Source organism: Coregonus clupeaformis, chromosome 11, assembly GCF_020615455.1.
Source record: "Coregonus clupeaformis isolate EN_2021a chromosome 11, ASM2061545v1, whole genome shotgun sequence".
NCBI classification, from domain to species: Eukaryota; Metazoa; Chordata; class Actinopteri; order Salmoniformes; family Salmonidae; genus Coregonus; species Coregonus clupeaformis.
Genome location: NC_059202.1, coordinates 25,183,884 through 25,205,699, shown reverse-complemented (window position 1 = coordinate 25,205,699; position 21,816 = coordinate 25,183,884). Strand labels below are relative to the sequence as shown.

Genomic DNA, 21,816 nt, shown 5'->3' with positions numbered 1-21,816 from the left:
ATTTAAATGGTTAATTACAAAAGCAGATCATAACATTGGCTCAAGAGACGCACTAATAATAGCTCCTAGGAAAATAATTCTGGATTGAATTATTACTAAACGGGGGGATTTCTTATTTTTCCACCATGGGAAATAAATATTCTAAAGAGGTCCGAGAATTAACGGGGGATGAAAGATATATGTTAGGAGGAGATCGAAGAAATATGTTTTATGGATCCATTTGGGAGAAGAGGTATGGATTTATTGGGCATCTCGATGTGGAAAAGGTAAAAGTTATGATTAAGCAGATGCATGTAAACTGTGGAACGGATTTGAAAAAACAGCGAGGGGAGGGGCTAGAGACAGCGAGGGTCTTTTTGAAGCACGAAGGAGAGAGGAAGTGCTTTAACTGTAACAAAGAGGAATATTTGGCAAGGGAGTGTAAGGCCCCGTGTAAATACTGTAACAGAACAGGTCATAACCATCGTGACTGCAGGGGTAAAGGAAAGGGCAGTGTCGGAGATAGGACAGTCTATTTTTTGGTTCAACGGGTAAAATGTTTGAAAAAATGATTTGTGTCAATTAAGAATTGGCTAAAAACACCACGAAGCGATTATTTGAGAGGTACCTATACAATTCCAACGATATATACGTATGAACTTTCTCACCCAAACGTAGACGTACGTCATGAGTGAGAAAGTAGAGAATATTTACATTTGCAGTTTTGGTCATTTGGCAGACTCTCTAGTCCGGAGCGACTTGCAGGAGCGGTGGGGGTTGGGTGCTTTGCTCGGGGGCACATCGGCAGATTTTTCGCCTGGTCGGCTCGGGGATTGGAACCGGCGACCTCTCGGTTACTGAGACGATGCTCTTGGTTACTGGGCTACCAGCCGGCCGATATGAGTTTAAGGTTGTGCCGTTATTTGATTAGGTGATAAGGTTATGTGATAAGGTTTAATGGGTAATCGGACCATAACTAAAGTGGTTATAGAAGTTATGTATAAATAGTAGAGAGCCAATAGAGGTTTCCATTGAACTATTATGGTTTGTTGGGCATTTGAATGGCATAAGGTGAAATCTGTGTGTATGAGGGAATTCAACGGCTGGTATGAATGATAACCGGATACTACTTAGTATTTGGTTGGTTAATGCTGAATGGAACATTTGAGGCGTGGTTGGGGGGTAACTAGGAAGACGCACTTATTCAATGGTAAATGGGTGTAGGGAGAGAGAGTTTTTACGTGTATTAAAAGTTGCATTAGATAGCTTTAGTAGTATTCTAGATAGGTCTATGAAAATATGTTACAAGTACGAATGACATTATTTCCTAAGAAGGAAGATTTGTAGGGAAGGTACCCGCGCCTCCCCCATAATGTAGGAAGGAGCAGGAGAGGGGGGGAGAGGTGAGAGACAGTACATCGTTCAGATGGTAGGAATGTCATTAAGTGTATGCTTATCAACGATATCAAGTATTTGTTTTATTGATTGGGGCCGAATCAGAGAGAACGGTTAAAGGGATTGAATGGCGAGCTGGAGTGGCGATAGAGCTGTGAAAATTGAGTTAAGGACAAAGGACGATAATTTATGGCTCTGGTTAGCGGGAAAAAATGGAGACGGTCAAGCGAGTTAGATTGAGCTGGAAAATTTCAATTAGAGGTCTAAAGACTTTACTGAAAGAAAGTGCTTTGATGAATTCAAATGGTTATTACTTTATTGTATAGGTTGAGTAACACCAGTGGTGGATGAAAATAAATGGTGGATTCAAAAAAAAAATGTTTTAGTTTCGTTACGTGAACAATGGGATATCGTTTTTACTATTAGGATGATGGATTGAAAAAACATTGGTTATAAGTATGAAGTTATTAAACAATAGGTTTACATTTTAAGAACATCAATGCAACAAGTTGCAATGAGGAAAGGAATAGTAAATTGGGGAGATAAAGGGGAAAATAACTGAGTTGTATAATAATTTGAGGGAACATTACCATCGACATGCAGACTTCTCCAAAGTACATGAATGTAACCAGAACCATACACATTCACTAATAATGACCAACTTCTGGTAGCAGGCATTATAGAAAATTAACACAGGTCTCATAAACAATCTCTCAAGCACAAGCCCACCTGCTAGTTAGTAGCCAGCTAATCTTTATATTTAAAGTCTAGACAACGTGGATCTATTTTCTTTCTAACTAGGTAGAACAGTTGAACTGTTATGAATACACCCTCCTGTCCGTCTCCAACTGTTCAAACAACATAGCCTGTTCACTTTGTTTAGATGTTGAAATCAAGGGTCCTAACTGGATAAGATTATGCTTATTTTTCAGAATGAGAATGAGTTGCCAATTCCTTAAATAAATGAGTTTTTTTTTTTACAGTCATTACACATTTATAAAACATAGCTTAGACAGCCAGCACATAACAGTATGTGACTAAAATGCTGCTAGCGGTACTTGGTACCGCAATGTCACGGACGACAAACACATTTTCGAAAATTATCTTAATTGATACTCCCGTTTTAGTAGGGTCTGTTCTAAATTTGGGGAGTTAAAAAGGGTATCGTTAGAAGGGGAATAGAGCCGATTCTGTTGGACCAAACCTCAAATGCATAGAGCGAGTTGAAACTGCTTGTTGTCAGAGAGGAAGACGTGATCTTTCGTCTTTGTTGTTGTGAGTGGGAGAGGGCTTGGTGTCTGTGTGTGAGTGGGATGGTCCACAGTGCACACAGCACAGAAGACGGAGGGGCTTGGTGTCTTTGCAGAAAAACATGCTTCACAGTAGGTATGGTGTTCTTTGGATGCAACTCAGCATTCTTTGTCCTCCAAACACGACGAGTTGAGTTGTTACCAAAAAGTTATATTTTGGTTTCATCTGACCATATGACATTCTCCCAATCCTCTTCTGGATCATCCAAATGCACTCTAGCAAACTTCAGACGGGCCTGGACATGTACTGGCTTAAGCAGGGGGACACGTCTGGCACTGCAGGATTTGAGTCCCTGGCGGCGTAGTGTGTTACTGATGGTAGGCTTTGTTACTTTGGTCCCAGCTCTCTGTAGGTCATTCACTAGGTCCCCCTGTGTGGTTCTGGGATTTTTGCTCACCGTTCTTGTGATCATTTTGACCCCACGGGGTGAGATCTTGCATGGAGCCCCAGATCGAGGGAGATTATCAGTGGTCTTGTATGTCTTCCATTTCCTAATAATTGCTCCCATAGTAGATTTCTTCAAACCAAGCTGCTTACCTATTGCAGATTCAGTCTTCCCAGCCTGGTGCAGGTCTACAATTTTGTTTCTGGTGTCCTTTGACAGCTCTTTGGTCTTGGCCTTAGTGGAGTTTGTAGTGTGACTGTTTGAGGTTGTGCACAGGTGTCTTTTATACTGATAAGAAGTTCAAACAGGTGCCATTAATACAGGTAACGAGTGGAGGACAGAGGAGCCTCTTAAAGAAGAAGTTACAGGTCTGTTAGAGCCAGAAATCTTGCTTGTTTGTAGGTGACCAAATACTTATTTTCCACCATAATTTGCAAATAAATCCAAAATCCTACAATGTGATTTTCTGGATTTTTTTCCCCTCAATTTGTCTGTCATAGTTGACGTGTACCTATGATGAAAATTACAGGCCCCTCTCATCTTTTTAAGTGGGAGAACTTGCACAATTGGTGGCTGACTAAATACTTTTTCCCCCCACTGTATTTAGCCTAGGTATAATTTTACAAGCCCTAAATTCATTAGGTTATTCTTGACTGTTTGAAATGCAGCGTATTGACCATTAATTGTGCAACAAAGCTTATTTAGATATACAGTATATTGTGAATCGCCCATACGTTTGAAAAAATGAAGATATGATTTTAAGGCCAAATCGCCCAGCCCAAGTTTTCAGAATAAGACATGTTCACACAGACCGTACAAATTGTCAAACGAGTTTGATTGAATCTGTAGTGTCAAGAAGTTGCTTTTTGAACTAAACCAAGCCTGCTTACATCTCCACTTGTAAGGAAACAGGTAACACTTGTTAATTTGGCCTGAAAGCTAAAGACTAAAACCAGCCCTCACCACAAAACACATCTGTGTTACTGACTGTGAAGTTCCACTTCTTATCTGGGGGAAATGTCTCTTAGTCTTTTCTGTAGGCGGGATAAGAACTGAGCAGGAGGGGTAGAAAAGCTTTGTCTCCCCAGGGGCTGCAGTACCACAATGAGGTTTCAATAGATAGAGAGCAAACTGCAGAGGAAGTTAACTATCAGATAACGCTGTGTAATAAGAAAAAGAGCTGCTGTGATTGCAGCCTATTGGTTGTTTAATAAAGAGCCTAGGAGAAGACGTGGTGGTGATTAGGCTGGGGGAAATGAGTGTGATCAGGGAGGTAGTAACAGGGACTGCCTGACCTGGACATTGATCAGCCTCTGCTGCTCGTTTATTTTTCAGACGTTTAGCGAAAACCATTACAAGTTGGGCCTGAAAATGCTCCACAGCCATGTGCAGTTAGACACAATGGTTCAGTTAATATCGTAGGTCATGTACGCACTGATAATTAATAAGGCTCGACTCTGGCAGGGCCCAGACTAAATGTTCAGAGCTTCTAGTAAATTATTGTTGTGTCAGTGGACCTGCTGTACCATCCTATGCACAAATGTATGCATTGTCATTGGAGATGTGATTCCCCCCCTCGATTAATCAGGATTACCTGATATTTTTTACAAAAAAAATAAAAAATCTGTAATACTTACATCTGTGTTTTATCCTTAAACTGGACCAGTAGCCTTTAATCACTGGTGCTTCTGTATTGTACCAATCACATCCCTGCTTAGGCTGTATCTTGGGTTATATCCACCAATCATTCACACTATCTTCTCTTTATCTCCTTCTCTTCCTCTATGGAGCGTCCAGGAGCAGTGGGGACACATGGAGGAGATAGAGCTGGTGAACGATGGCTCGGGCCTGGGCTTTGGGATCGTTGGAGGCAAGACCACTGGGGTGGTGGTGAGGACTCTGGTTCCGAACAGTGTGGCTGACAAGGTACAATACTGGTCATTACTTACACTCAAACAATCAAAGCTAATATACAGAGCAGTCTGCTATGACAGGAACCTGGGTTGTGTTCATTAGGCACTAAACAAGAAAACGGTCTGAAATGGAGTGAAACAGGGAGGTGCGATCTGAACTTGTCCAATAAGGCAGGGGTTTTCAAACTTTTCTTGACCAGGGACCCGTGCCCAGGCAAACTGCCGACCCAGGGACCCCCATCGTATGTTAGCAAAAAATAATCACGTCTTATCAGGTGAATGATAATGGCAAGTAGAAGTAATCAACATTTTAAAATGAATAGATTTGGTAGGCTGTTTCATTATGAAACAGTCTACCACAGTTCATTGGAAGAGGAAGTGTAAACTCTAACATAGTCTATTACCTAGAAGGGTAATGGTATCTTGGCGGCGTGGAGAAAATGTTGCTGTTGTAAACACATTTTCTGCAATATTTATTTATTTTTAGCTGAGAGAAAATTGAGCAGTTTTGAAGCTCATTTCCAGAAATTCTATATAGTTTAGCATGGAACTGAGCGACTAGTTTGCAGTCTTAAAGCTAATTTTCTGCAATTCTATGCATTTTGCCATGGCTAATGCTGTGTTCATCTGCTCAAACATTGTAACAATCAATGGGCATGTGCCCTGAATGCCGGTGTTTTTTTTCTTCTATTCTGCCTGACTGTCTAGCTTTTATTTGGTTCTGAGTTCTTCTCAAGATGGTATTATTAAAACATATACAGTACCAGTCAAAAGTTTGGACACACCTACTCATTCAAGGGTTTTAATTTATTTTTTTACTATTTTCTACATCATAGAATAATAGTGAAGACCTCAAAACTACGAAATAACACATATGGAATCATGTAGTGTTAAACAAATCAAAATATATTTTATATTCTTCAAAGTAGCCACCCTTTGCCTTTTTATTTAATTTATTTTTTTTACCTTTATTTAACTAGGCAAGTCAGTTAAGAACAATTTCTTATATACAATGACAGCCTACACCTGCCTTGATGACAGCTTTGCACACTCTTGGCATTCTCTCAACCAGCTTCACCTGGAATGCTTTTCCAACAGTCTTGAAGGAGTTCCCACATATGCTGAGCACTTGTTGGCTGCTTTTCCTTCGCTCTGCGGTCCGACTCATCCCAAACCATCTCAATTGGGTTGAGGTCGGGTGATTGTGGAGGCCAGGTCAACTGATGCAGCACTCCATCACTCTCCTTCTTGGTCAAATAGCCCTTACACAGCCTGGAGGTGTTTTGGGTCATTGTCCAGTTGAAAAACAAATGATAGTCCCACTAAGCGCAAACCAGTTGGGATGGCGTGTCGCTGCAGAAAGCTGTGGTAGCCATGCTGGTTAAGTGTGCCTTGAATTCTAAATAAATCACTGACCTTGTCACCATGCTTCACGGTGGGAACCACACATGCAGAGATCATCCGTTCACCTAATCTGATTTAAAATGAGTGGTCACTAGCTTAACGTAACACCACATTTTTACGATATAGCCAATTTTGACTTTGCAGCTGGCCCATCTAGTGGAAACCGCTCAGTTCTGCCCCCAGGGCAAGACTCGTGACAATAAACGTCAAGAAGCGAGTCGCATGAACAGGAACAGCTAGCATGCTAACTGTTCCTGTAGACTTCCAGGAACCTAGTCCAGTCATTGCGCTAATGCTAGTTAGCACTGGCTTGAAACTACCTCTAACATCCTTCATACTGGACACAGAGACATAAAAATGGTATCCACAATGGTATTCTGTTGCAGCTAGCGATATTCATAAAATATTTGTTTTCACACACAAAATAAAAACTAAAACATTTACGGACCCCCTGCAGTACCTCCGCGGACTGTTTTGAAAACCCCTACAATAAGAAACGCCTGTTTTTGTTTTCCATTGTATAACATTTTTTTATGTTTTGCTACGGTGTGCCCTAATGAACACGACCCTGAAGTTACGCACATTTAACATGGATCATTACCTGACATCCCACAGAACAAATATTGCCCACATGAATAGACACTGTCTGTTTTGTCTCTTGTCATGAGATGTCAGTTTTAGCTGTAGGCTTTCTTTGGTTTACTCTTACTTAGTTATGTCAGTGGTCAATATTGTTTGCTTTTTCTCAAACATTAAAGAAATGTATCCGTAAATGGATTTGTTGTTAACAGCGTTAGTCAAGAAAGATATTAAATAAAGATCATTTTAGAAGACGATTAAGATGTAGGCTGTGACCGTTTTCCACAACATTCCTCAGCAGTAGGCCTACTAAACCATTACATACTCAGGGCTTCACTTTAAACAGCTTCCTTCTCTCTCTTCCTCCTGATCCTTTGGTAACAGACCAGTTATCCCCAATGAATAGTAACCACCAGTTTAGCTGAATTAATGCTGAGCGCGTTCCACAAAGGGCTCAGTTACATATAATAGCCATTGAGCCGGAGGGGAAAAAATGATCACCTTGTAAGGGGATTACATCCTGGCTACACAGAGCACGCTAGGCCCGCGTCCGGCTCGAAGGACCGCGCCCAAAGTCCCTGACACAGCCCATTTACAAGCAGTCCCTTTCTTTTCTTTTCCCACTCAACACTTTGCTTTTTTCCTTTCTGTTGTGAGCTTTGGGGTGTATTCAGTTATTCAGATAGTTAACATGGGAACATGTAAAAAAAAAAAAAGCTGTCAATGTCGGTTTTAACCTTTAAAAAAAAAGTGTTATCCAAGAGGGATCTGGATTTAAAAAACCCTGTCCCTTGTTTCTGAAACCCCCTCGCACCACTCCTCTTTCTCTCTTTTTCTCTTTCTCTCCTCTTTATTTTTTCTCTCTCTCGCTCTCTACCCCTCCCTCCTTTTTGCTCTCTCTCTCACTCTGTCTACCCCTCCCTTTCTCTCTCTTTCTCTGAATGTCCAAGAGAGCCCAGGCTGGGCAACAAAACCCTGCTTGTTCAAAAGGCACAGTGCAGCATTTCACACATCACTGGATCTTATGCTCCAAAAAAGCTGTCAAAACTGGGGCTTTGTTAGACCCTGGCGTTTCCCATTTCAATGTTTAATGGCCAGGGCTGGCTTCAATGCACCCCCGTTGTCCCGTGCACAGATCCAGGGAGAGAATTTGGGGAGATTTCCTGCACCAAGTTTATGCATCAAACACTTTTCATCTCTCTTTCCACAAAGGCAGCCATTCTCCCCTCTCTTTGTGGAGCATCATTTTTTTTTCTATCTCCTCATTTTCCCTTTCTGAGTTTATTCTGCTTGACCTGTGAGTCGGTGTATACAATTCCTAGCTTAGTACCGCGGGCCAGGCCCAGACCAGGGTGGGTCTAGCCTATTCAAGTGGGATGTAAAATGCATTGGACCACATTGGCTGAAATTATCAGATGGTCCAACTAAGCTAAATGTTGATTATGAGCAGATTTTTTGGGTAGTTCTTTCATGTACTAGCAAACAATAACATTCTGTAAGAAATTATGTAAAATACTGTTATTGCTAGACCCTGAACTTAACTATAATGCATTGTGTGTTATCCATATTTCAAGTTAGTTAAAATTGTAACGTTGTCCTCTCCTCCTCCCTCTACTCTCCCCCTCCCTCTACTCTCCCCTCTCCCCCTCCCTCTACTCTCCCCCTCCCTCTACTCTCCCCTCTCCCCCTCCCTCTACTCTCCCCTCTCCCCCTCCCTCTACTCTCCTCTCTCCCCCCTATAGGACGGGCGCCTGCGTATGGGTGACCACATCCTGGGTATTGGTGAGACCCCCACGGGTGGCCTGTCTAGCGACCAGGTGGTCAAGGTGCTGCAGGGCTGCGGGAGCCACGTACGCATGCTCATCGCCCGTGACCCCTCGGGACAGCCCTCCACCCCCCTCCCCCCGCCCCCTCCCCCGCCCGCCTCCGGCCCCGTCTCTGCCTTACCCGCTGGAGTCGGACCCCAGCGCAGGGTCAGCAGGACGGTGAGTGAGACAGGATGTTGGGGAACGCGCACATGCATATATACACACACACCTAACCATGCACAGACCTACTGTTCCTTCTGCCTCTCTATGCACGCACACACACATACACACACACACCTAGACATGCACACACCTTCTCCTGTTACCCCTGCCCCTCTACTACCCTACATGTTGTGGTGAATATGTCCATAACATTAGGACGTCAGTACATGTACAGGATATCTCTATATCTTCCCTGTGTTTTCCAGCCCAACCTGGAGGGTTATGAGATCCATGAAGTGCCTCTGAGGAAGAAGGAGGGCCAGAGCCTGGGGATCACTATCATCGGATACAACGCCTTAACCTGTGAAGGTAGGCCGATGCCCAATACCATGTAAATTCCTAGCTCACTAGCCCTTTACCCTTAACCCATGCCCCTAATCCTAGTCCCCTAGCCCCTTACCCTTAACCCAGGCCCCTAATCCTAGTCCCCTAGCCGCTAACCCAGGCCCCTAATCCTGGTCCCGTAGCCCCTATTTGTACTCAGATCCAGTATTATTGACACTGTTTGAGATGTATTGTTTTGATGGTGTCTTGTCCCTCTATTCCCCTCTCCTTGGTTTTGCGCGCTCTCCTACTCTACCCCCCGTTCTTTCTCTCTCTATCTCACCTACTCTACCCCCCGTTCTTTCTCTCTCTGCCCCCTTTCGCTGTCCTTTTTACTTTCTACCCCCCTTTCTCTCTCTATTTTGCATTCTTTCCCTCTGTCTGTCTCTCTTTGGCCCCCCCCCTCTCTCTCTCTCTCTCTCTCTCTCTAGACGCGGTTGGGGTGTTTGTGAAGAACGTGGTTCCTGGGAGTGCCGCTGAGCAGAGTGGAAACATCCGGATCTATGACAGGATCATGGCGGTGAGACAATTCAGAGAGAGAGAGAGAGAGAAAAGAGAGAGAGAGAGAGAGAGAGAGAGAGAGAGAGAGAGAGAGAGAGAGAGAGAGAGAGAGAGAGAGAGAGAGAGAGAGAGAGAGAGAGAGAGAGAGAGAGAGAGAGAGAGAGAGAGAGAGAGAGAGAGAGAGAGAGAGAGAGAGAGAGAGAGAGAGAGAGAGAGAGAGAGAGAGAGAGAGAGAGAGAGAGAGAGAGAGAGAGAGAGAGAGAGAGAGAGAGAGAGAGAGAGAGAGAGAGAGAGAGAGAGAGAGAGAGAGAGAGAGAGAGAGAGAGAGAGAGAGAGAGAGAGAGGCCACCCCCTCCTCATGGATCACTATGGCATCCTAGAGAGAGAGACTTGCTTATCCCAACACAGCACTTACACCTCATTTAGCTAACCACAGTCTTGGTCATTTACATTTATTAAAGCTGACTCATATTTGGTAGTGAATGGCTGGGACAAAAGCCTGCACACACTGCCCATGTCATCACACTATAACACAACTATATTGGGTCTTCATTGTCAGGTCAGGCTTCTATTGAAAATAATGTGTTCTCTATGACTTACCTGCTTAAAATAGAACAATGGTATAAACCCCCTGTCAGAGTTTACGGGGACAAGGGTGAGAAGTCATTTTGGCCTGTTTCATTGTGTCAGCTGGATGGGGTGAGCCTGCAGGGCTTCACTAACCAGGAGGTTCTGGAGGTGATGAAGCAGACAGCCCAGACGGTCCACCTCACCCTGGTCAGGAAGATCGCCTCGCCCAAACTGTCACTGGAGAGGTCCCTGGACAAAGGTAAGGACTACTAGGACTCTTTACCAGTCACCTGTAAGTGTGTATCACAAGTCCTACTACGGCAGAAATACAGCCGGTATGATGCGTTTTGCATCATACCGGCTGTAGTTCTGTATTTTGAAAGTTACATGTCTTGATAACTTGATTGCTGACATGCAGAACATTTTGGGACTACAGTGCCTTCGGAAAGTATTCAGACCCCTTGACTTTTTCCACATTTTGTTACGTTACAGCCTTATTCTAAAATGGATTAAATAAATAAAAATCCTCAGCAATCTACACACAATACCCCATAATGACACAACTAAAGTAGGTTTTTAGAAATTTTTGCTAATTTATCAAAAAAGAAACATAAATACCTTATTTACATAAGTATTCAGACCCTTTGCTATGAATCTCAAAATTGAGCTCAGGTGCATCCTGTTTACATTGATAATCTTTGAGAAGTTTCTACAACTTGATTGGAGTCCACCTGTGGTAAATTCAATTGATTGGACATGATTTGGAAAGGCACACAACAGTCTATATAAGGTCCCACAGTTGACAGTGCATGTCAGAGCAAGAACCAAGCCATGTGGTCGAAGGAATTGTCCGTAGAGCACTGAGACAGGATTGTGTCAAGGCACAGATCTGGGGATGGTTACCAAAAAACTTCTGCCGCATTGAAGGTCCCCAAGAACACAGTGGCCTCCATCATTCTTAAATGGAAGAAGTTTGGAACCACCAAGACTCTTCCTAGAGCTGGCCGCCCGGCCAAACTGAGCAATCAGGGGAGAAGGGCCTTGGTCAGGGAGGTGACTAAGAACCCGATGGTCACTCTGACAGAGCTCCAGAGTTCCTCTGTGGAGATGGGAGAACCTTCCAGAAGGACAACCATCTCTGCAGCACTCCACTAATCATGGTAGGGTGGCCAGACGGAAGCCACTCCTCAGCAAAAGGCACATGACAGCACGCTTGGAGTTTGCCAAAAAGCACCTAAAGACTCTCAGACCATGAGAAACAAGAATCTCTGGTCTGATGAAACCAAGATTGAACTCTTTGGCCTGAATGCCAAGCGTCACATCTGGAGGAAACCTGCACCATCCCTATGGTGAAGCACGGTGGTGGCAGCATCATGCTGTGGGGATCTTTTTCAACGGCAGGGACTGGGAGACTAGTCAGAATCAAGGCAAAGATGAACGGAGCAAAGTACAGAGAGATCCTTGATGAAAACCTGCTTCAGAGTGCTCAGGGCCTCAGACTGGGGCGAAGGTTCACCTTCCAACAGGACAACGACCCTAAGCACACAGCCAAGACAATGCAGGAGTGGCTTCGAGACAAGTCTCTGAATGTCCTTGAGTGGCCCAGCCAGAGCCAAGACTTGAACCCAATCGAACATCTCTGGAGAGACCTGAAAATAGCTGTGCAGCGACGCTCCACATCCAACCTGACAGAGCTTGAGAGGATCTGCAGAGAGGAATGGGAGAAAGTCCCCAAATACAGGTGTGCCAAGCTTGTAGCGTCACACCCAAGAAGAATTGAGGCTGCTAAAGGTGCTTCAACAAAGTACTGAGTAAAGGGTCTGAATACTTATGTAAATGTTATATTTCAGTTTATTTCTTTTTTATAAATTTGCAAATACATTCAAAAAATCTGTTTTGGCTTTGTCATTCTGGGGTATCGTGTGTAGATTGATAAGGGGGGAAAAAAACAATTGTATCAAATTTATAATAGGGCTGTAACGTAACAAAGTGGAAAAAGTAAAGGGATCTGAATACTTTCCGAATGCACTGTATTTCAACAGTGGACTAATAAAACAAATACAAAAAAAAATCCTTTAAGACCAATGGACTTATTCAGAAATGCAGATTTTCAGAAAGGGTACCTTGGTGGCTTGGGAAGTGTACTGTCGAGCGCTCGTTCCTTGTACATGTGTACTTAGTGAAAAGACATCCCTAAACCCTCGGGAGTGTGCATGGAACTGTGACAGGATGGTAAGGTGGACACGAGGACAGGGCCTTAAGTTAAACTACCATCCCAATAGATATGTACTCCATTGTCCAATGAGTTCAACCTCCCTCCGGCCATCTGCAGTCCAATGAGTTCAAGCTTCCTCTGGCCATTTCTAATTACCATCCAGCGTCAGAGGGGACGATTACTATGACAAATTTGTTTACTACTCTATACAGTAATTTCCAAAAAGTCTCAGGGAAAGCATCCAAAGATCTATGACCTAATTTCCTGCGACTTCTCAGAGGCTTGCTGCATTGGTCACTTCCTTGGCCATTGGTCAGCCGAGCAGTGTGACAGAGGTGATTTAGAAGAGCAGGGTGAGTGACCGTGGAACTCTTATCTCTCCTGGTCTCTTTGTTTCATTACAACACCCTCTAAGCTAACTGGAGACTGCTAACCATGTAAAGTGAGCGGTCTGATTTCACGCACACGAACACACACACACACACACACACACACCCCTGGTGTTTTCCCTCACGTACAGTCTGCTTGACTTGTCGTACTTGGAGGGCCTAGTACAGAGCTTTCAGAAAGTATTCACACCCCTTTACTTTTTACACATTTTGTTGTGTTACAGCCTGAATTTAAAATTCATTAAACTTTTTTTTGGTCTTCACACAATACCACATAACGAAAACAACATGTTTTTAGAAATGTTTGCCATTTTATTGGAAATAAAATGCATAAATATTGCATTTACATAAGTATTCACACCCCTGAGTCAATACATGTTAGAATCACCTTTTGGCAGCAATTACAGCTGTGAGTCTTTCTGGGTAAGTCTCTAAAAGCTTTGCACACTTGGATTGTACAATATTTGCACATTGTTCTTAAAAAAATTTATTCCTGCTCTGTCAAGTTGGTTGTTGATCATTTCTAGACAGCCATTTTCAAGTCTTGCCAAAGATTTTCAAGCCGACATAAGTCAAAACTAACAAGGCCATTCAGGAACATTCAATGTCCTCTTGGTAAGCAACTGTATATTTGGCCTTGAGTTTTAGGTTAATGTCCTGCTGAAAGGTGAATGTGTCTCCCAGTGTCAGTTGGAAAGCTGGAAAGTTTTCTTCTAGGATTTTGCCTGTGCTTAGCTCTATTCCGTTTATTTTTATCTTAAAAAACTCCCTAGTCCTTGACGATGACAAGCATACAGTGAGGGAAAAAAGTTTTTGATCCCCTGCTGATTTTGTACGTTTGCCCACTGACAAAGAAATGATCAGTCTATAATTTTAATGGTAGGTTTATTTGAACAGTGAGAGACAGAATAACAACAAAAAAATCCAGAAACGCATGTCAAAAATTTTATACATTGATTTGCATTTTAATGAGGGAAATGAAATAAGTATTTGACCCCTCTGCAAAACATGACTTAGTACTTGGTGGCAAAACCCTTGTTGGCAATCACAGAGGTCAGACGTTTGTTATAGTTGGCCACCAGGTTTGCACACATCTCAGGAGGGATTTTGTCCCACTCCTCTTTGCAGATCTTCTCCAAGTCATTAAGGTTTCGAGGCTGACGTTTGGCAACTCGAACCTTCAGCTCCCTCCACAGATTTTCTATGGGATTAAGGTCTGGAGACTGGCTAGGCCACTCCAGGACCTTAATATGCTTCTTCTTGAGCCACTCCTTTGTTGCCTTGGCCGTGTGCTTTGGGTCATTGTCATGCTGGAATACCCATCCACAACCCATTTTCAATGCCCTGGCTGAGGGAAGGAGGTTCTCACCCAAGATTTGACGGTACATGGCCCCGTGTACATGGGGCGGTTCCTCCTGCAGGCAGAGGAGGGTCGTTAGTGATTGGAGTTGGTGTGATTGGAGCCACCTGGGCTCAGGGTATTTAAAACTGCTTCACTAACCCCACTCTCTCTCTCTCTCCCTGCTCCTCCAGGTATGATCCTGGTTTGTTTGTTCCTTTGTAGGTTTACTTAGTTTCCACTCAGTCAAGTCCACACACACACAGATTCATGCATCCATGCACCTTACCTACACCCTACATTATGATATTGCCACACCTCATTCCTTTTTCTTTGTTTAAAGTTAATAGACAACCTTTTGATTGGCCTATACCTGTTGTTCATGTCCCCTCATTTTTGCCACAGGCTATGAGCCGGCCTGTGACACTTTGATGTGGTGAAGTTGTCCTGTCCCCTTAGCAGAAAAACACCCCCAAAGCATAATGTTTCCACTTCCATGTTTGACGGTGGGGATGGTGTTCTTGGGGTCATAGGCAGCATTCCTCCTCCTCCAAACACGGCGAGTTGATGCCAAAGAGCTCCATTGTGGTCTCATCTGACCACAACACTTTCACCCAGTTCTCCTCTGAATCATTCAGATGTTCATTGGCAAACTTCAGACAGCCCTGTATATGTGCTTTCTTGAGCAGGGGGACCTTGCGGGCGCTGCAGGATTTCAGTCCTTCACGGGGTAGTGTGTTACCAATTGTTTTCTTGGTGACTATGGTCCCAGCTGCCTTGAGATCATTGACAAGATCCTCCCGTGTAGATCTGGGCTGATTCCTCACCGTTCTCATGATCATTGCAACTCCACGAGGTGAGATCTTGCATGGAGCCCCAGGCCGAGGGAGATTGACAGTTCTTTTTTGTTTCTTCCATTTGCGAATAATTGCACCAACTGTTGTCACCTTCTCACCAAGCTGCTTGGCGATGGTCTTGTAGCCCATTCCAGCCTTGTGTAGGTCTACAATCTTGTCCCTGACATCCTTGGAGAGCTCTTTGGTCTTGGCCATGGTGGAGAGTTTGGAATCTGATTGATTGATTGCTTCTGTGGACAGGTGTCTTTTATACAGGTAACAAGCTGAGATTAGGAGCACTCCCTTTAAGAGTGTGCACCTAATCTCAGCTCGTTACCTGTATAAAAGACACCTGGGAGCCAGAAATCTTTCTGATTGAGAGGGGGTCAAATACTTATTTCCCTCATTAAAATGCAAATTACATTTACATTTTAGTCATTTAGCAGACGCTCTTATCCAGAGCGACTTACAGGAGCAATTAGTCAGACGCCATCCAGAGCGACTTACAAATTGGTGCATTCACCCCTATAGCCAGTGGGATAACCACTTTCCAATATTTTTTTGTTTTGGGGGGGTAGAAGGATTACTTTATCCTATCCCAGGTATTCCCTTAAAGAGGTGGGGTTTCAAATGTCTCCGGAAGGTGGTGAGTGACTCCGCTATCCTGGCGTCGTGAGGGAGCTTGTTCCACCATTGGGGTGCCAGAGCAGCGAACAGTTTTGACTGGGCTGAGCGGGAACTATGCTTCCGCAGAGGAAGGGAGCCAGCAGGCCAGAGGTGGATGAACGCAATGCCCTGCGTTTGGGTGTAGGGACTGATCAGAGCCTGAAGGTACGGAGGTGCCGTTCCCCTCACTGCTCCATAGGCAAGCACCATGGTCTTGTAACGGATGCGAGCTTCAACTGGAAGCCAGTGGAGTGTGCGGAGGAGGGGGTGACGTGAGAGATCTTGGGAAGGTTGAACACCAGACGGGCTGCGGCATTCTGGATGAGTTGTAGGGGTTTAATGGCACAGGCAGGGAGCCCAGCCAACAGCGAGTTGCAGTAATCCAGACGGGAGATGACAAGTGCCTGGATTAGGACCTGTGCCGCTTCCTGTGTAAGGCAGGGTCGTACTCTCCGAATGTTGTAGAGCATGAACCTGCAGGATCGGGTCACCGCCTTGATGTTAGCGGAGAACGACAGGGTGTTGTCCAGGGTCACGCCAAGGCTCTTCGCACTCTGGGAGGAGGACACAACGGAGTTGTCAACCGTGATGGCGAGATCATGGAAGGGGCAGTCCTTCCCCGGGAGGAAGAGCAGCTCCGTCTTGCCAGGGTTCAGCTTGAGGTGGTGATCCGTCATCCATACTGATATTTCTGCCAGACATGCAGAGATGCGATTCGCCACCTGGTTATCAGAAGGGGGAAAGGAGAAGATTAGTTGTGTATCGTCAGCGTAGCAATGATAGGAGAGGCCATGTGAGGATATGACAGAGCCAAGTGACTTGGTGTATAGGGAGAAAAGGAGAGGGCCTAGAACTGAGCCCTGGGGGACACCAGTGGTGAGAGCACGTGGTGCGGGAGACAGCTTCTCGCCACGCCACTTGGTAGGAGCGACCGGTCAGGTAGGACGCAATCCAGGAGTGAGCCGCGCGGGAGATGCCCAGCTCTGAGAGGGTGGAGAGGAGGATCTGATGGTTCACAGTATCAAAGGCAGCAGACAGGTCTAGAAGGACAAGAGCAGAGGAGAGAGAGTTAGCTTTAGCAGTGCGGAGAGCCTCCGTGACACAGAGAAGAGCAGTCTCAGTTGAATGACCAGTCCTGAAACCTGACTGGTTTGGATCAAGAAGGTCACTCTGAGAGAGATAGCAAGAGAGTTGGCTAAAGACGGCACGCTCAATAGTTTTGGAAAGAAAAGAAAGAAGGGATACTGGTCTGTAGTTGTTGACATCAGTGGGATCGAGTGTTGTTTTTTTGAGAAGGGGTGCAACTCTCGCTCTCTTGAAGACGGAAGGGACATAGCCAGCGGTCAAGGATGAGTTGATCAGCGAGGTGAGGTAGGGGAGAAGGTCTCCGGAGATGGTCTGGAGAAGAGAGGAGGGGATGGGGTCAAGCGGGCAGGTTGTTGGGCGGTCTGCAGTCACTAGTCGCAAGATTTTATCTGGAGAGAGAGGGAAGAAAGAAGTCAAAGCATAGGGTAGGGCAGTGTGAGCAGGACCAGCAGTGTCATTAGACTTAACAAACGAGGATCGGATGTCGTCAACCTTCTTTTCAAAGTGGTTGACGAAGTCATCCACAGAGAGGGAGGAGGGGTGGGGGGAGGATTCAGCAGTGAGGAGAATGTGGCAAAGAGCTTCCCTAGGGTTAGAGGCAGATGCTTGGAATTTAGAGTGGTAGAAAGTGGCCTTAGCAGCAGAAACAGATGAAGAAAATGTAGAGAGGAGGGAGTGAAAAGATGCCAGGTCGGCAGGGGAGTTTAGTTTTCTTCCATTTTCGCTCAGCTGCCCGGAGCTCTGTTCTGTGAGCTCGCAATGAGTCGTCAAGCCACGGAGCTGGAGGGGAGGACCCGAGCCGGCCGGGAGGATAGGGGACACAGGGAGTCAAAGGATGCAGAAAGGGAGGAGAGGAGGGTTGAGGAGGCAGAATCAGGGGAGATTGGAGGGAGAAGGCTTGAGCAGAGGGAAGAGATGATAGGATGGAAGAGGAGAGAGTAGTGGGAGAGAGAGAGCGAAGGTTGCGGCGGCGCGTTACCATCTGTGTAGGGGCAGAGTGAGTAGTGTTGGAGGAGAGCGAGAGAGAAAAGGATACAAAGTAGTGGTCGGAGACATGGAGGGGAGTTGCAGTGAGATTAGTAGAAGAGCAACATCTAGTAAAGATGAAGTCAAGCGTATTGCCTGCCTTGTGAGTAGGGGGACGGTGAGAGGGTGAGGTCAAAGGAGGAGAGGAGTGGAAAGAAGGAGGCAGAGAGAAATGAGTCAAATGTAGACGTAGGGAGGTTGAAATCCCCCAAAACTGTGAAGGGTGAGCCATCCTCAGGAAAGGAACTTATCAAGGCGTCAAGCTCATTGATGAACTCTCCAAGGGAACCTGGAGTGCGATAGATGACAAGGATATTAAGCTTAAATGGGCTAGTGACTGTGACAGCGTGGAATTCAAATGAGGAGATAGACAGATGGGTTAGACAGATGGGTTAGGGGAAAAATTGAGAATGACCACTTGGGAGAGATGAGGATTCCTGTGCCACCACCCCTCTGACCAGATGCTCTCGGGGTATGCGAGAACACATGGTCAGACGAGGAGAGAGCAGTAGGAGTAGCAGTGTTTTCAGTGGTAATCCATGTTTCCGTCAGCGCCAGGAAGTCGAGGGACTGGAGGGTAGCATAGGCTGGGATGAAGTCAGCCTTGTTGGCAGCAGAACGGCAGTTCCAGAGGCTGCCTGAGACCTGGAACTCCAGGTGTGTGGTGCGTGCAGGGACCACCAGGTTAGAGAGGCAGCAGCCACGCGGTGTGAGGCGTTTGTGTAGCCTGTGCGGAGAGGAGAGAACAGGGATAGGCAGAGGCATAGTTGACAGGCTGTAGCAGATGGCTACAATAATGCAGAGGAGATCGGAATGAAATGAACTAAACATCTGGGAAAGGAGAGAGCAAGGCCTCCCTCACCCCCAAAAAATATAACTCTCCCAACTTCCACCTCAGAAACTATAATTGTTTCACTGAACCACCCGAATAAAACTCTCCCAACTTCCACTTTAGAAATTAGAATTGTTGTAAACTACAGCGGTTCAATGTTTCAAGGACTAGACTCAACTTACTTTATTCAGCTAGCTAACTATGACGCCATAGCTAACTAGCATGCTAGCATCCAATAACACACAGTTTAGCACCAATACTTGGTTACAACAAACTACCAATAGTGTGTTAACACACTAAACAGATAATTTGTGTCCGTGTCTAGTTCTTTCATAACGCAGCAATGATTAAACGTTGGCTAGCTAGCACAAATATATTGTATTTAGCTACCACAGTACAGCCAGCTGGTATTGTTGGCTAGCTAGCAAGGGCTGCTGTGTTGACTTTGTTTGAAAAACGGCGTCGCTGCGAACGAATGTAGCTGGCTAAAAAGATATTGTATTTAGTTGCTACCGTTGCTAATAGCTACTAGCCAGCTAGTCCAGGAGGTGAGTTAGCTAGCTAGCTTGTGCTACACCCGGCACCGCCGAATACAAAAGTAACCTACAATAACTACATACAACAACTACCCACAACAGCCCACGATGCCTACCTATAATACCTAATAATATACAGCCCACGATGCCTACCTATAATACCTAACTACAATCTAAATACATAGTTTAAGCCTTACTCGACAAAGCCCAAGCTATGTATAAAGCCAAACTTACCCAACGCCAGCTAACTGGGTGGCAGACTGCAATCAGTAGCTGTAATTAAGTACAGCAGCTACCAACCACCCAACGTTAATGCCTCGGATAATGAGGTTAGAAAAACAGCTGAATGGTAGGTAGCTAGCTGGCTCAATTACAGGTACTCTTAAGCGTGAAATAACATTGGAAACAACTAACCACAGTTGCTAAAAGTTACCAGTAGCTACCCGCTAGCCAGCTAGCTTTGTTGGTCCAAGTAGTGGGTTAGCTAGCACTCGTGCTTCGCCGGGGTCCGCCGAATACAATACTTACCTACAATAATTACCTACAATAACCACCTAAGTAAACTACCTATAATACCTGACTACAATACCTACCTACAATCTAAATACATGGTTTAAGCTTTACTCAACATCATATAAGAAGCCAAGCTTACCTCCTGCTAGAGAAAACACAACCTCTCCCGACCACCGCGCTCAGGTGCAAATCAATTTATAACATTTTTGACATGTGTTTTTCTGGATTTTTTTGTTGTTATTCTGTCTCTCACTGTTCAAATAAACCTACCATTAAAATTAGACTGATCATTTCTTTGTCAGTGGGCAAACGTACAAAATCAGCAGGGGATCAAATACTTTTTTTCCCTCACTGTACACATAACATGATGCAGCCACCACCATGCTTGAAAATATGAAGAGTGGTACTCAGTGATGTGTTGTTGGATTTGCCCCAAAACATAAAGCTTTGTATTCAGGATGTAAGTTAATTTCTTTGCCAATTTTTTGGCAGTTTTACTTTAGTGCCTTATTACAAACAAATGTTTTGCAGTATTTGTATTCTGTACAGCAGGGATCATCAACTATATTGAACAAAAATATAAACGCAACATGCAACAATTTCAACGATTTTACTGACTTACAGTACACGTGGTCTGCGGTTGTGAGGCCGGTTGGACGTACTGCCAAATTCTCTAAAACAACGTTGGAGGTGGCTTATGGTAGAGAAATTAACATTAAATTCTCTGGTGGACATTCCTGCAGTCAGCATGTCAATTGCACCCTGCCTCAACTTGAGACATCTGTGGCATTATGTTGTGTGACAAAACTGCACATTTTAGAGTGGGCTTTTTTTGGCCCCAGCACCTGGTGCACTTGTGTAATGATCATGCTGTTTAATCAGCTTCTTGATATGCCACACCTGTCAGGTGGATGGATTATCTTGTCAAAGGAGAAATGCTCGCTAATAGGGATGTAAACAAATTTGTGCCCAACATTTGAGAGAAATCAGCTTATTGTGCGTATGAAAAAATTCTGAGATCTTTTATTTCAGCTCATGAAACATGGGACCAACACTTTACGTGTTGCATTTATATTTTTGTTCAGTATAGATTTAGCCGCGGGCCGATTTTTTTTCTTTTTCTTGAGCGGATGGTCAGGGGGCCGGAACATAATTACAAATAATTTGTAGGCTGCAAATTGAACGCAAGAAGCCCAAACTGATATAATATTTGATTAAAACATAATCATTTCAAACCTTGCTTACAATTGTATACGTTTACATATACTGTATCTCTCCATTATGCATGGGAATATTTTTTTTTTTAATCACTTGGAGTGATTTGCTGGTGTTTTTACAGTTTGTGGCACCCCCCCAAAAAAAGAAAAAATATTCTCTATTTTTTCTCAGTAAACTTGGGGGGCCAAATAAAATCACTGAATAAAGAGTTGCATGCACTCACTCTGTGTGCTATAATAGTGGTTAACATTATTTATTTGAATGAATATCCAATCTCTGTACCCCACACATACAATTATATGTAAGGTCCCTTAGTCGAGTAGTGAATTTCAAGCACAGATTCAACCACAGAGACCAGGGAGGTTTTCCAATGCCTCGCAAAAAAGGGCACCTATTGGGTAAACATTAAATATAAAGTAGACACTGAATATCCCTTTGAGCATGGTGATGTCATTAATTACGCTTTGGATGGTGTATCAATACTCCCAGTCACTACAATGATACAGGCATCCTTCCTAACTCAGTTGCCGGAGAGGAAGGAAACCGCGCAGGGATTTCACCATGAGGCCAATGGTGATTTTAAAACAGTTCGAGTTTAATGGCTGTGATAGGAGAACATTGAAGATGGATCCACAACATTGTAGTTACTCCACAATACTAATATAAATGACAGAGTGAAAAGGAAGTCTTTACAGAATAAAAATATTCCAAAACATGCATCCTGTTTGCAATAAGGCACTAAAGTAATACTGCAAAAAAATGTGGCAAA

At 44.4% G+C, this 21,816-nt stretch overlaps 1 protein-coding gene across 1 annotated transcript in view; it reads left to right on the top strand.

Annotated features, from left to right (window-relative positions):
• LOC121577422 (inaD-like protein) overlaps window positions 1-21,816 on the top strand; it is a 240,065-nt gene that overhangs the window by 12,555 nt on the left and 205,694 nt on the right. The window contains exons 7-11 of the mRNA XM_045223383.1: window positions 4,868-4,996; window positions 8,709-8,951; window positions 9,203-9,305; window positions 9,752-9,840; window positions 10,512-10,650. Of these exons, the coding sequence (XP_045079318.1) occupies window positions 4,868-4,996; window positions 8,709-8,951; window positions 9,203-9,305; window positions 9,752-9,840; window positions 10,512-10,650 (703 nt within the window). The remainder of the gene's footprint in view (window positions 1-4,867; window positions 4,997-8,708; window positions 8,952-9,202; window positions 9,306-9,751; window positions 9,841-10,511; window positions 10,651-21,816) is intronic.